Source organism: Lepisosteus oculatus, chromosome 25 (assembly GCF_040954835.1).
Source record: "Lepisosteus oculatus isolate fLepOcu1 chromosome 25, fLepOcu1.hap2, whole genome shotgun sequence".
Lineage (NCBI taxonomy): Eukaryota > Metazoa > Chordata > Actinopteri > Semionotiformes > Lepisosteidae > Lepisosteus > Lepisosteus oculatus.
In genome coordinates this window covers 4,425,830-4,439,312 of record NC_090720.1, presented here as the reverse complement: position 1 = coordinate 4,439,312, position 13,483 = coordinate 4,425,830, and the positions used below count along the sequence as shown (strand labels likewise).

The 13,483-nt window shown below is 39.4% G+C and overlaps 1 protein-coding gene across 7 annotated transcripts in view; it reads left to right on the top strand.

Annotated features, from left to right (window-relative positions):
- Positions 1–9,714, top strand: part of plch2a (phospholipase C, eta 2a) — a 147,509-nt gene extending 137,795 nt beyond the window's left edge. For 4 of the 7 annotated variants that reach the window (XM_069183662.1, XM_015337145.2, XM_015337148.2 and 1 more), the window contains 2 exons: positions 105–438; positions 6,249–9,714. In XM_069183662.1, the coding sequence (XP_069039763.1) occupies positions 105–438; positions 6,249–7,960 (2,046 nt within the window). In that variant the 3' untranslated portion in view covers positions 7,961–9,714. Of the gene's footprint in view, positions 1–104; positions 1,153–4,961; positions 4,992–6,248 lie in introns of all 7 variants that reach the window. The other 3 variants (XM_069183663.1, XM_015337154.2, XM_069183664.1) reach the window with 2 other exon arrangements.
- The last annotated feature ends 3,769 nt before the right edge of the window (positions 9,715–13,483 follow it).

The following is a 13,483-nucleotide window of genomic DNA, read 5'->3' as shown; positions in this document are numbered from 1 at the left end:
GCATTTGCTTCTGCTGTTAAAATGTAGCATACTTGGCAAGTCTTGGAGTTAGAAAATATCTGAGGATGCTTGTATTGTAACAGTTGTTTTTCCCCTATTTTTAGGCCAGACCAGCCATTGGCATAAAAGGGCTGTTTCACAGAAACCCAAAGCAAGCTTCCCTCGACAGCCATGCTGCTGCACAGCTCAGTCGTAAGCACACGTTCGGCGCCCACCTCTTGCGCAGGACGGCCAGTGCCCCCACCAAGGGCCAGCAGAAAATAAAGAAGGGCTTTCCGGAGATCTCCATCGACACCAAAGATTATAGCTCAGAGGGTGCCAGCGAAGACAGGGAGTCGGAAGACGCCTCTCAGCCTCGGGTGGACCAGGGGGCAATCTCAGCTGGACCAGGCCCACAGGACGGTACCAACGGGGAGCTACATCCTGAGGGCGTCAAAGGTAAGGCTTCGTCTCAGGAGGGCAGGGGCAAAGACTTGCCTCGCCACAGGGGGGCACTGAGCGAGCCACTCCGCCGGGCGAACAGGGTCCGCGTTCAAGACCCTCTGGACAAAAAGCAAGGCGTCTTTGCCCGGGTGGCCATGAATGGCTCTGGGAGGGTTGGTATGGCTACCAACTGCATAAAATGTGTGATTGGCTCGAAGGAGAGCCCCAGCATGGAGAAGAAGTTTAAGTCTCAGTCAGCAGAGGCGAGGAGGGAAGAGCCCCCCATAGAGAGAGAGAGACAGACGCCTGTGAGAACACAACCTCAGGCTAGGCCCAAGCCCAGGCCTGACGCTAGGCAAGCCCTGGAGGTCCATGGCTACCCCCACTCCACTGATGCCTCCGCCAGGAATGCCCGCTCCTGCAGCGTGCCCAGAAGGAGGGCCACCTCCCCTGCAGGGCGTGCGCTGGAAAGCAAGGCCAAGCTGCGCTGGCAGTGCCCACCTCAGCCCAACTATGGCAGTACCGTCAACCTGGTGAAGGCAGCCTCAAATGACCACAGCCTCTCTGATACCGACTCGAGCAGCCTGGACAGTCTGGGCAGTCCTGAGGTGCCCATCCGCAAGCTTGACAACAGACGCAGGGCAGTGGGCACGCTGCAACGCGAGATGAATGCTCTCTTTGTTCAAAAAATGGAGGAAATTCGCAGTAAATCTCCCATATTCTTCACTGGTAAGACCTGACTGATGCCTTAGCCATTCCCTGCAGTCTCCCTGCTACCCTTAGATGCCCTGTGCAAAGTTCATCGTGTTTGCGTGGTGGTGTCAGAAGATCAAGACATGTTTTTAATGGCTCTGCCATGGTCCACAGCTTCCCATGTGACTTTAAGCATCAACTTCTGATGCAGTTTAATGACACTTTGCTCATCATCTCAGACACCATCATGTTAACCCAGCTGTAGTGCTCTTGCTTACAATTCTACAGTAGTACTAGTGTGTCTGGACTAATAGTGTACTGTAGTTGGGTGCATTGGGATTTCTTTCACAGTATTTTTTTCTCTCATTTTTGTTTGAGATTAGACACTTTCTAGAATAGCCTATTGCCACATTTAGATTTTTCATTTTCTTCTCCCATTTTTCATGTGTTGTAAAATGCATTGTAGTTTTAATGCAGAAACAAATTGCTGTTACAAACTGCAAAAGACGAATCAAAAAATGAAATCTTAGTTCAAGTGTTGACTTTTACCTTCTCACAAAATATATTTAAAGATAAATGCAAATCTTACAAATCCTGAGAAAAGCAGTAAACCTGAGGTTTTAAGAGTAAAACACAATATGCAACAATGAAAAATGGGTTCAGAAATGCATTTACCTCTGAATGTAAGATTTGATAAGTCACATGCCATTATGGGTATTGGACCACTCTGTCAGATCAGTTTCTTCAATTAATTTTATCTTTTTTTGGACAACAAACATTTTACTGTTTTAAATAAATCAGATGAAATTGTAGGTAAGTGTTTTAAATAAATCAGATGAAATTGTAGGTAAGTAACTATAAAGGTCCATTCATAATGTGCTGTAAGAAATACTTTTCCTATCTTAAAAACTATTAGCTTATCCTTATATTTTAGTTGTCTTTATTATATTAGAACGCCAAGTAGGAACAACCTTTGATTTGGTTTTCTTTTAAATAATCATAAATGTGTACCGAATTAAGCCCAAGTCATGCCTTGAGAATTTGAATTAGATCTTCAGAAGCACAGCAGTGAACTATTGTTGGTGAGCACATAACATAACATAAAAGCAGAACATTCAGTTAAAAAATATATTTTTGTCAATTTGCACAAAGCTAATAAACCAGAGATAGAAGACTCTACTGTATATAAGGCATTTACTGTAAAGAGCACTTCTGAACAAGTCTAGTTAAAGCATACCATGTACAATGTGGGTAAAGTTAATCATTCTGCTCAGATCTTCCTTGATTCTTGTTAGTTGATCATGTTAATTATGATCTTTGATTGAAAGTATCGCTATGTCATCTTCACTCACCCCATTGGGTGGCACAAAATATTCTGGTTAAGGTTTCATCACTTTCCCATCTCATGGGTATTAATAGAGCCAATGCTGTTTACCATGGTAAAATCACAATAGAAATATAACATTGCATAAAAACACTGGTAAAGCATATTCCAAACATAATACAAACTAACTGTATGGTAAGACAATGAGAAAACTGCTAGCATACTGTGACAGATGTTCTGCATCCTGGTGGGAGAATTTGAATTTGGAAGTGTCCAAAATGTAAAACAAGAGGGTAATCAGTACACAAAATGTACAACATTGTGGTAATCAGATCACAAGACACCCTGGCTTGGTCATTATGAAGCTGACTGGGTGTGGGAGGAATAAGCTGAACTCTTGAAAGTTGAAGGTTTTGCTTAAAGTTTAAGTATGCACAGCCAAATGGAATGCCATCAGTGATGTATATCCAGCATCTCTGAGGGCTCACATCTGCTGATTTGCAATGATTGCTCTTGAAACGGTCCCCATAGGTTTTTAGATGGTTTAAAATTATTATTAAAGACCAAGGGGTTGTGAGTTATTGGATGAACCAAATGTTTATGGAAGGGAAAGCAGCCAAACACTATAGTGGGAGATCTTCTGACTACACTTAATTGGCCAGACAAGCCAAGTGAAATGTTCAAGAAACATGAACAGTCAAACTGGAACAAAATGTGCAGCTGACTATCAATATTAACTTTTTTTTTCACAAGGAGGACCAGAAAGGGTCTCTTCATTTTCCAGTGTATTATTTTGTCTGTTAGTCATGTTCTTGTTTCTTTTTCATGTCTTTTATGATCCTGCATTATTTTGATGATTTCAATCCCAATTCTCTTCTTTAGATTTGGAATCCACTAGATTATCTATGTCTCATTAAATTATCAGCATGTTAAGGCTGTGGAGAGGTGATACATCAGTCTACTTAAACTTTACCTGGATTGGTTTAACACTTCTCCCAGGTGTAGAGGTGTACGAAAGTTACACTTACCTACAGTAGAAAAACTGTTGGATTCTGGGTTGGAATCCCAGCAGCTTGCATTGCATATTTTTCATTAATCATGCTTATTTTCAGGAGAGGAAAATATATTCTTTCTTAAAAGCTGTAGAACAACAGCCACTGTACTGGAAGCATTTTCAGAACCTTCCTGCCAGCAAATTTCAACATTGGCAAGCAAAGGTCTTGTCATTTACAGTGTCTAAGTGCAATAAAAACCAGGCAATCATATTATTTATGCACATGAGAATGAGTTAGAATATTTTTATATGCAATTCCAATTAAAAAAAATATTCATCCATTGTTAGAAGACCTTCTCATATTATTTGTGGTCTTTAATCTTGAAAAGTAGTTCTAAAACTAGGTTTGTACAGTGCTACTGCACACAACACAAGGTACCCTTCCTCTATCAGTATGATCACAGAGTTGATTTCCTTGATCTCAAAATGATCTCAACATTGGGTGAAACAGTATCTACAGTATACCAGTATAGTTTGTGGGTACATAAAACATTCTTTACCAAACTCTGAATTATCATCAATGGCATGTTGTTAATATCTGCAATACAGGAGTGTTAAACACGCACTACTTTTTATTTATAGCAATTGTTTTTGAAATGTTGCCAGCAGTATTGTGCTTCCTTCAAAGTATGGACAGATGGGATTAATAAAGCTTGAATAGACCAAATATTTATGAAAGGGAATACAGCCAAAACTGTGCAGTAAGAGATCTTGTGACTGTACTTTCAAGGCCAATGCTGCACTTACTACTCAGGGAACCGGAATGGGGGTTTACAGCTGCTTGGAGAACCACTCCATCTGTGTTAACGATTGGTCTCTGAGGCCGTGAGCAATCTCTGTGGTTTACTCTTAAGGAATGCTTACCAATTCTCCAAGTGCATAACATACAGTACATGGGTTCTGTTTGTGTTCAATGAGCAGGATTGTACTGATAATCATTTAAAAGATTTTAAACCTTATAATTTAAGGGGAGTTTTACTGATTTTCCTGTGCACGGCAGGCTCTTTTTAAAGAAAGGTTTGGGCAGATGGATGCAATTTTACAAAGATGAGCATTTTTGTCTGTAAAATCCACACAATGTGGCAGTTTTCACACCATAGGTGGTGCTTTCTACAGTATATTCTCTTTAGTGTCAGGAGTTTACTTGTCATAGTAAGCTGTTTTGTTAGCCACAATTTAACTTGAAAAGCTGGCTAATTGAAAGATAAGACTTAGAGTAGCAGATGGCTTGTATTTGCCTGTTCTTCTGTTCAAAGCCATGAGTTCCCGAAACAACTGGGGGAAAAAAATCTTCTTCCATCCCGAGACCCAAAATTGACCAAAGCTGTTGAAAACAGACAAAATTAAATTCAGAATTGTGAGGTTTGTGGAAGCCAGTCTCCTGTGAGCCTATTCCTCTTCTTCCTCCTTGTGTTGCTAAACTGTCTCCCTTTTGTTCTGTCCAATTCACATGCGCTCTGTCTCTAGTGCAGAATTGAAAGGATGACCAAAAGCAAGGTAAAGAAATTTTGAATCTGTTTCCTCTGTTCTGTTTTTTTTCTATGCATGGCCTGCTTGCGTCTCTCTTCTTCTTCTTTCATCATATTACCCTTTAAAAAATCAAATCCAAAGCAAACACTCAGTCGATTATTTTTTTTTCTGGCAAACCACAGAAGAATGCAAAGTGTGGGGGAGGAAAGTAGTAATTTCAAATGTTTTCATTTTATACTTGACTTTTCTCTTTGATAAACTTTTTTCTAAGAGAAGTGAAATACACCCTTCAGCCACTTTGCTTCCATTTTCTTTTATAAATTCCCACAACTCACAAGGTATCTTGGGGTGACAATAAAAACAAATATTTAATGTGTCACATTGTCTTGGTGTTAAAGGAATGGTAAGCATATGGGGGCATGAATATTTTCTTCTATTTAATATCTGTCAGGATACGTTTTTAATTTATGACAATTTATAGTCGCAGGGTAAGTTACAGTTACTTACAGATGTTGCGGAGCCATCTCTTATGAGAGAAAAAATGTTGGTGTTCCTTTCTGGACCAGATACTATAGATTATCGTCCATCCACGAAACTCAGCACAGTTTTGGAAGCCAGCTTTGATTCATTAACATGTATATAATTTTTGGCTTTGAAGGTTAACAGTTAAAAATTGAATTGCGCAGAAGGTTTAATTTGCTGTACTACCAAGGGAGTTATTTCGTATTTGGATTATTTTTGTCTATAAAAATATGGTGAGGGACTCATTCATTACATTTTAATTCATTAAGTTTCACATAAGACAGAAGCTATTCAAGCATGCCATGTGTGAACAGCATGGGTATGAAATATGGTTTGTAGTGATCTTATGGTGTGTCAAGGTCTGTGTTTTGCCTGAATTTCATTGCATCTGTGCTGTGACAGTATGGAAAAGATTTCATCTGTTTGTCTTATACCGTAAATCCATGATCATATTTAGACAGTTTTGTTTTCCTCAAACTGTTTTCTTGTTTTCAGGTTACGGTGTTCAAAATAATTTTTTAAATAGTTTTAAATATCCATTTAACAGTGAATCAGTGTTATTAATTGCTTGTTTCAATGATATTGCATTTTAATAAAAGTGCTATCCACCATTGTATGATACTCTGTTTAGTGTAACTGTTTATAAGTTTTGTTCAGCAGGACTGGAAATGAAATATTGCCCACTGTACTGCCTGTATAATCAGTATACAGTAGGGATTTCCATTTTAATTTAACTTATTTTAACCTTTGTTTTCCCTGCAGATAGCCTCACCAGTTCATTGCACATACCCGTCTCTCCAATGTACACCCTGGAAACCATTGCTGAAGAGACGTCCTTCTCAGAGGAGAAAAATCACATCTTCATTTCTAGTCCTGCTTCCATCTCCACCTCGTCCCACTCAGTCATGGAGGCCACTGTCTCACAGCTGAACCCTGCTAAAGCTCCTGCTTCTTTGTGTCATTCAGCAATACAACCTGTAACCCCCTCTCTGCTACTTCAAGAGGGAAATACCTGTCTAACCCCAGAAAAGGAAGGTGTCAAGAGAACAACTAATTCAGAAAAGACTTCTGCTGTTACCCCTGATCCTGGAATCGAGAAAGTAAGCAATGATGTGAAATGGGTTGAAGAAAAAATTAGAAACATTCCATTAACTAGTGCTGAAGAGACTGGAATGAAGTCCCATTTGTGTAATTCCCCTGTACAATTGAATGGTCCACCTCAAGATAATGGAACAGGTGTTTGTAAAACTATAGCAGCAGGTAAAGATGGAAATGAATTTAAGACTGAGCTAAACCAAACACATCAGCAGATTTCTTTCATGAATAACACTGTCTACTCAGGCAACAGCTCTCAGAGAGCACAGGCTGGGAAGGCATTTCTTAGCACAGAACAACCTCAGACTCTGCAGGTTAGGCAGCGTACACTGGTGCGCAGAACGAAAAGTGAAGGGCATGTTCGGGCAGCTCTTTCTGGGAGTGAGCAGTCACCTGTTCCCGAGGTCTATACTGATGTCACCATGAATGATAGGCTGTGGAGCAAGCTCGATAACCGCAACCACAGGGACAGCGTGTCCTCATCATCTAGCATATCCTCCACTGACACAGTCATTGACCTATCCTTGCCAAACTTGGCCCGGAAGAGTTTAACAAACCTAAGTGGCTCCCGGGAGGATTCTGAGGAAGTATTCATGACTAATACGGTCAACTGGCCATGTTCTGCCACTACGGGGTGTGAGATTTCAAGGGTTAGTAAAAGTAAGTCCAACCCTAACTTGCGAACTGAGGACATGAGTGAAATGAAAGATGAGCTACAGCCCAGACCCTTGGGGAAGGAGCTTCGCAACCCTGGCAGGCCAATGCAGAGGAGGCACACCTGGAGCAGGCTTTACATGGAGGGCCTCAAGCAGTCAGCTTCGGTTGCTAGGAAGTCCCCTGCGCCTGTTGTCAAGGATGTGGACAGCAGCTCCAAGTCCAAGAGCCTGGGGGACCTGACCTCAGATGACATTGCCTGCAACTTTGACAGCAAGTACAGGAGCATCAGTCGGAGCTTCATCACCCGGCCCATGAGGGGTCAGCGCAAACCGCCCCAGAAAACCCCGGATGACCTGACGGAACAGCTCAAGAGGCTGACCGCCGTGGAGCCGCTCACCGCCGGAGACTTTGCCTCATCGGCACTGGCAGAGGATGAGAAGGAGGAGGAGGTCTGCCTGCTGCGGAGGTCCTCCTCCAGGAGCCAGAGCAGGGTGCGCTACATCGCCAACAGAGCCAAGCAGGCACAGGAGAGGCAGAGGCTGCAGAGCCTGACCCAGCAGAACAGCAGTCCCATCGAAGAGCGAGGGAACCCGGAGGGAGCCTGCTCTGTGGCCAGGAGCCTGTGCGCCAACTTGGACCTTCTCAGCCAGCTCCCCCCTGTTCCTCAAGACCCAAATCCCCAGGCACCTGACACGGAGGTATTCTTCATGCTGAAGCTTTGAAAAAGAAGGCTGAACTGTTTGAACCATGCTTGAACTGAATCCAGTAATGTGTGTCGAAAAAGTATAAGCAAAGGTGGTTTTTTTTGTGACATTTTTAAAGGAATTGATACTGCAAGATTTTGTACATGTAAAACCGATGTTCTTCAATGCATTATGTTTGTTTCTTTCTTCATGCACTGAATATGTCATATCTAGTCCCGTGACCTGACTTAAGAGGTGCTTTCAATTATCTAGTCAAATTGTTGTTTTGAATTTGATTGATAGCATCATTCCTAATCCATAGGTATGAGAGTAGTAAGAGGGACCATAAAGTAATGTAGTCCAAATATATCACTTAGGTCAGCACAAAAAACACTAAAATATTTCAAATTGTAAGACTTAAAATAATAGATAAATAGCTTTAAGGGCACTTTAAATAGTGAGTTCTCACCTTGTCGGATGTCTGCTTTTTAAGCTTGGATACATTGCATCTACTACAGAGACGGGTATGTATGTTGTGCTTTCACCCTATCCACTATGACAGAAAGACACAAAGCCTGGAAGGCCCTATAAAAGTTTCTTATACTTTGTTTTCAAAAGCATTTATGTTTTTACTGTAAGAAATACATTGCACATGCTGTTCTAGATGTATGTACTACTACACTGGAAGGCGATAAAAGCTCTGTTACAAGAGCTCAAAAGACCTCAAAACCAGCCTACCTGAATCTCCCTTCTACAGTGGTGAATTCCAGATGTAAGAGTCACAGACTTAGCGTTAGACTAGTTCTTATAAAGGTGCCGTAACTTTGTAGTCCATTTATTTCTTTTTTCTTTTTTAAAACTAGATTTCAATTCACTGGTTACAAGTTGACAAAACGCAACGCATAGTTAAGCAGATTGTTAGAGTCATTGTATCTTATGTGACAACTGACAACAATACTGTAAATGGGGGGATTTTTAAAAGACTTGATTGTACTAGAACTGTAAAACCCAGCAAAAATGCATCTTGCGATGGGATAAATTGTATAAATTGATCAATTTTTTCAGAACCTGTTATACAATTCTTGTATGTAATATCTTTCCAATTCTCGGTTATAGCGAGCTATTACATGGAGAATTGTTCTGTACAACCTCAAGGTGTTGTTGTGCAATGTACAAATGTCAGCTCACAACCTTTCATTAGTCCTCTGTGATGTTAAAACTACAGTGGAAGATTGTGTATTGTCCAACATTGTATTACCCATGGAACTGCCCAAGAATCGGTACGAATCCCATTGCATGGTACAAATGCACTATCATCTCATTTTGAAAAGGTTTACTTGCAATGTTTTTAATTAGTTGGGGAAATGAAAAACCTTTTCAGTGTTTTGTTGAGTGGAATATGCCAATCAGTTCTGCATCTGATATTTTAATGAGTCATTTTAGATGGTATTTTATATGTTGATGAGATGCTGTAAAGCACCTTTCTTAACTTGTACTGTTTTGCACTGCCATGTCAGTTTTCTGTATGAAATTTTAGAAAAAAATATTTAAACTTTAGCATATGTAATTAGAGATCATATAAATAAATTACTGCATTTTTCATTGTTTTTTACTTTTTTGATGATACATGTTTTAGGTATGAGTAATTTTCTTTTGTCATTTATGTATTTTAAAATAGGTGTACATTTACTTTTAAAACCCATTTCATATATTGTATAAAATATTTACAGACATGACATGCAAAAAAACCCTGTATATCTGAACTTTTATTCACTTAATGTAAATCAACACTAAATAAAATATTTAATCTTTACAAATATGCTTGAAGGTGTTCCTCAACTAGTTCTGTCCCATTCTTGAAAGGTTTATTTGGAGCTGGGTTATATATGCGAATGTTCTTGATAGGATTCAGTTTCATTTGATAGCATCCAATATCTTGTTTTTCTATATCCACAGTTTTACAACATAGTACTCTTTTAGGACTAGTGGTGAAGTGTAGAACATTTCCCTCTTTTGTTTCCAGGCAGTTCATTCTCCTGCTGGCATATTTCCTGTCACAGCTTCTTAGTAGTGTGACATCTGTGTTTGACCTAGTTTAGGAGGCTTCTGAGATGTGTGCTTAACTTTCCGACCTAATTTTGCATTGAATTGTTTCAGAAAAATTATTTTTTAAACTGAAAGACAACCAAATGCATACAAGCTTGGAGACCACATGCTTCTGTTAACCCTTAATTCAAGGCTTCAAGACCTTTTGCACACGCTGTCCTGCCCTTTGAGAAAACTAGAACAGCGCAGAACTTTGTAGGGATTTTAAAAACAGTTCTGTGAAAAGTTGTTTAAAAAGTTGTTTTCTTTTTAAATTAAACCGGTGTTTTATTTTTTTTGTTTTTCTAATGCAGCAATTTAATATTACCATGTCTTGTGAGATTTGATGGATCATTTAGTTGAAAATAGAAATTTAAAAACTGTCACAAATATAGCCCTATCTTGACTCTGTATACTGTAGATAAGTACCGCTTGTGCTTTTTGAAAAGGATACTGCATGCAGTTTAATATGTTCTTTTTCATTGAATTGCTTCAATAACAGCACTGGACATTAAAATATTTTACTTTTGGTTGCAATATTACTTGACCACTATGGAAGCTACTGTCCACAGTAGCCTGACCAATAGAAGAGTGGGTGTGGACAGTAGGTGCCCACTGTGAACAGAATTTCCTACAAGGCATCACTTCTCAGTGCCAAATACTTCATGGGCCACTATAGAGCTTGCAGATCAAAGATTGACTTGATGGATGAGCGATCTGGAGAGGTCCGTCACCCCATCCTCGTTGTGTCTGGGCAGTACAGGAGATGTTGCTGTGAGGCAAGACGTAAAGGAACAGTTTGTAATTCTTAATTGGGTAAGTATAGAATGTGTGAAAACAATTGTTAAAACTGCTAAGTTTTCAGCTCATTGAGCACATTGCTATTTGATCAATTTTCTATAGTTGAATAATTTTTTTACGCTGTGAATTATGTAGTTCTGTTGTATTTAATTACATTTTGATTAGTTTCACACTGCATACAATACACAGTTAGCTTGTGTAGTGTAATTGAATATATTTTCTGGCACTGTGGATTATGTACAGTATGGTAACGTCAGCTGTCAGTGTGTTTATCTTATAGAGCTGGCTCTTGGAATACCAGGCCCATCTCAAACACATCTGTATGTAGTTAAAACAAAAACTTTTAAACAAGTCTTAATTGCAGAAGGGTGAATATAAATTTTAGAACACTCAAAATTATTCACCCAACTCGCCCCATCCCAAGTGACAGGTTGACAAAAGCTGATGTTGAACTCAGGCTGTGGTTGCCACGACAACAGCCACCGGCATGATCTCTGCTTTTAGATCTCGCTGTGGCACCACAAACTTTCCTTAGATTTATGCAGTTTGCCAAGTGACAGAAATTGTCCCCTGTTGTCACTCCCACAAAAGATGTCTTCATTAGAATTCCAGCAGCACTCCAGCTTACTTCAAATCTGTATTTATCAAATGTAGTTCCACTCTCAAATCTCAACTTGAAGTCTATTGAATGCAGTGAGCTGAGGGAATGTTGTTGTCACTTGGGTTGAAAACCCCCTGGTGTCTTTGATAAGGACGTCTGGGCATGTGGACAAATTAAAAAGTGTAAAATGAACCAAAGAAACACTGGAGATTAAAAATAAACTTTTTGTGCAATTATTTTCTTGATGGAAAATTTTCTTAAAGCCCTGCCTGAACGTTTCACAGGAACAAAGGTGAGGCGGGTTTCAGAAACATTTGTGTTGCATTTCTGACTGTTGTAATTCCCATAAATCTGCCCTGGCTTTTTAAAAAAGGAGTTTTTGAAAAAAAAAACATTTATTTCTGAACCCATAGAGACTGAAATCCTGTTTAATCCTGTCTGGTTCATGATTTAAATTTCCTTTTTTGTTGTTGTGGAATGTATTTGCCAAAAGCAACATGCTTTACAAGTAAGACAAAAGCTTCATTGATGGTTGCTTATGTATCCTATTAATGACTGGCTGTCGGAAACAATAAACATCAGCTTGTTGTGCACTGAACAATCACGTATTGCAAAGGGAAGAAAACTGCTGAAGGCAAATCTAATGGCTCACTCTTAGACTATATGAGTTTCCCAGAGGTGGCTGTCATTTATTATTGTGGCATCTTCTATGTAACATCATTTATCCCTGTAACAAGAATAAGTAGGGAAGCGGGACAAATATGCATTTGCTTGCAAAGCACAAGCGTTTTCTCTTTCAGTGTTGATAACTGGCCAAAGATCCTTCTTTTTCCCAAATGTCAGGAACCTTTTTGTTCTTTTACTTGTTTTGTGATTTCTCTAATTTGGTTTTTGTTTTCTCCTCTAACGTCTAATTAATATATTGAAAAATGTTTCTTGTTTTTTAAACTGGGCTAGACATGAACAGCTCAACTACAGCATTAGTGTCTTTATCATAGCTCTTCTATAGCTTCCAAGTTTGTGAACGCAGAAATGTGTCCCAAGGCTAGATGCAATAGTACCATTAATGTGTTGAACTGTTGTTCACTTTATAACTTTTTTTGCCAAGGTTTACATAGTTGCAAGCCATCTACAAAAGTCTTGTGATCAGAGTATCACAGTTTATTTTTTCTAGCTTTTTTCCAAAAAGATTATTTCACAATGTTGATTAATTATGCATTAGTATGCTCCAAAGCCCAGTAAAGTGGCAAACAGTCAGATCACTCCCGTTCTGTGGAAAATATCACAGTAGTCTTTATAGGCAAGGCAATGCTTTTCTATCTTTGAACTGGTTTACAGCAGAAAAGAACAGGAATTTCAAACACTTTGCTCAAGACATTTTCTAGGGAGAATACTATCTAGAAAATGGTAATCTTGACCATCCTGGAAAAGGACAGTATTATATTAGAGATGCAGTAAGTGTGTGGGCTAAATGGCTGTCTCTTGGTTACAATCTTATTTTTTGTGGCGATAGCAAGAGAATATTGTGAAAAACAAAACAGTGCAATATTAGGAAATAAAGACATTAGAATTGTGACTGCAGTGCTTTCCTGCAATTCTAGGTGAGTGATTATTCTAAATGTGTAAAATAGCAAATGCAGTTACTGTACATTTATTTGAAAATAAATTAAATTTTGAATGAATAAATGAAATGCTTTGTTCTGCTGCAGAATGTTTTCTTAAATCAGCAGGTGTTTTGATAGGCAGTTTCTGTGCACGTTCAGTATGTATGAGGAAAGAGACAAATGCCCATCCTGACAGACTGAGAAGTATTGGAAGTTATTTAAGATGAGATGCACTCAAAAAACTAAATTCTCAGTATATTCGTTCTGTGTTGCAGCTGTGTTACATAACTGATCTGAGCAGAGGAGGCACATTGAAGGGAGAGGAACGAAAAGTTTTTTTCTGTGTGAAATTGACTGAAACTTGAATTCTGTTCCCCTCCTGCTCCCCCATCCCAGTAAAGACTTAAAGCCAAACAGATGGTTCTCCCTGCACTCTGCGTCCCAACTGTAGTCTCTCCACCCACAAATTCC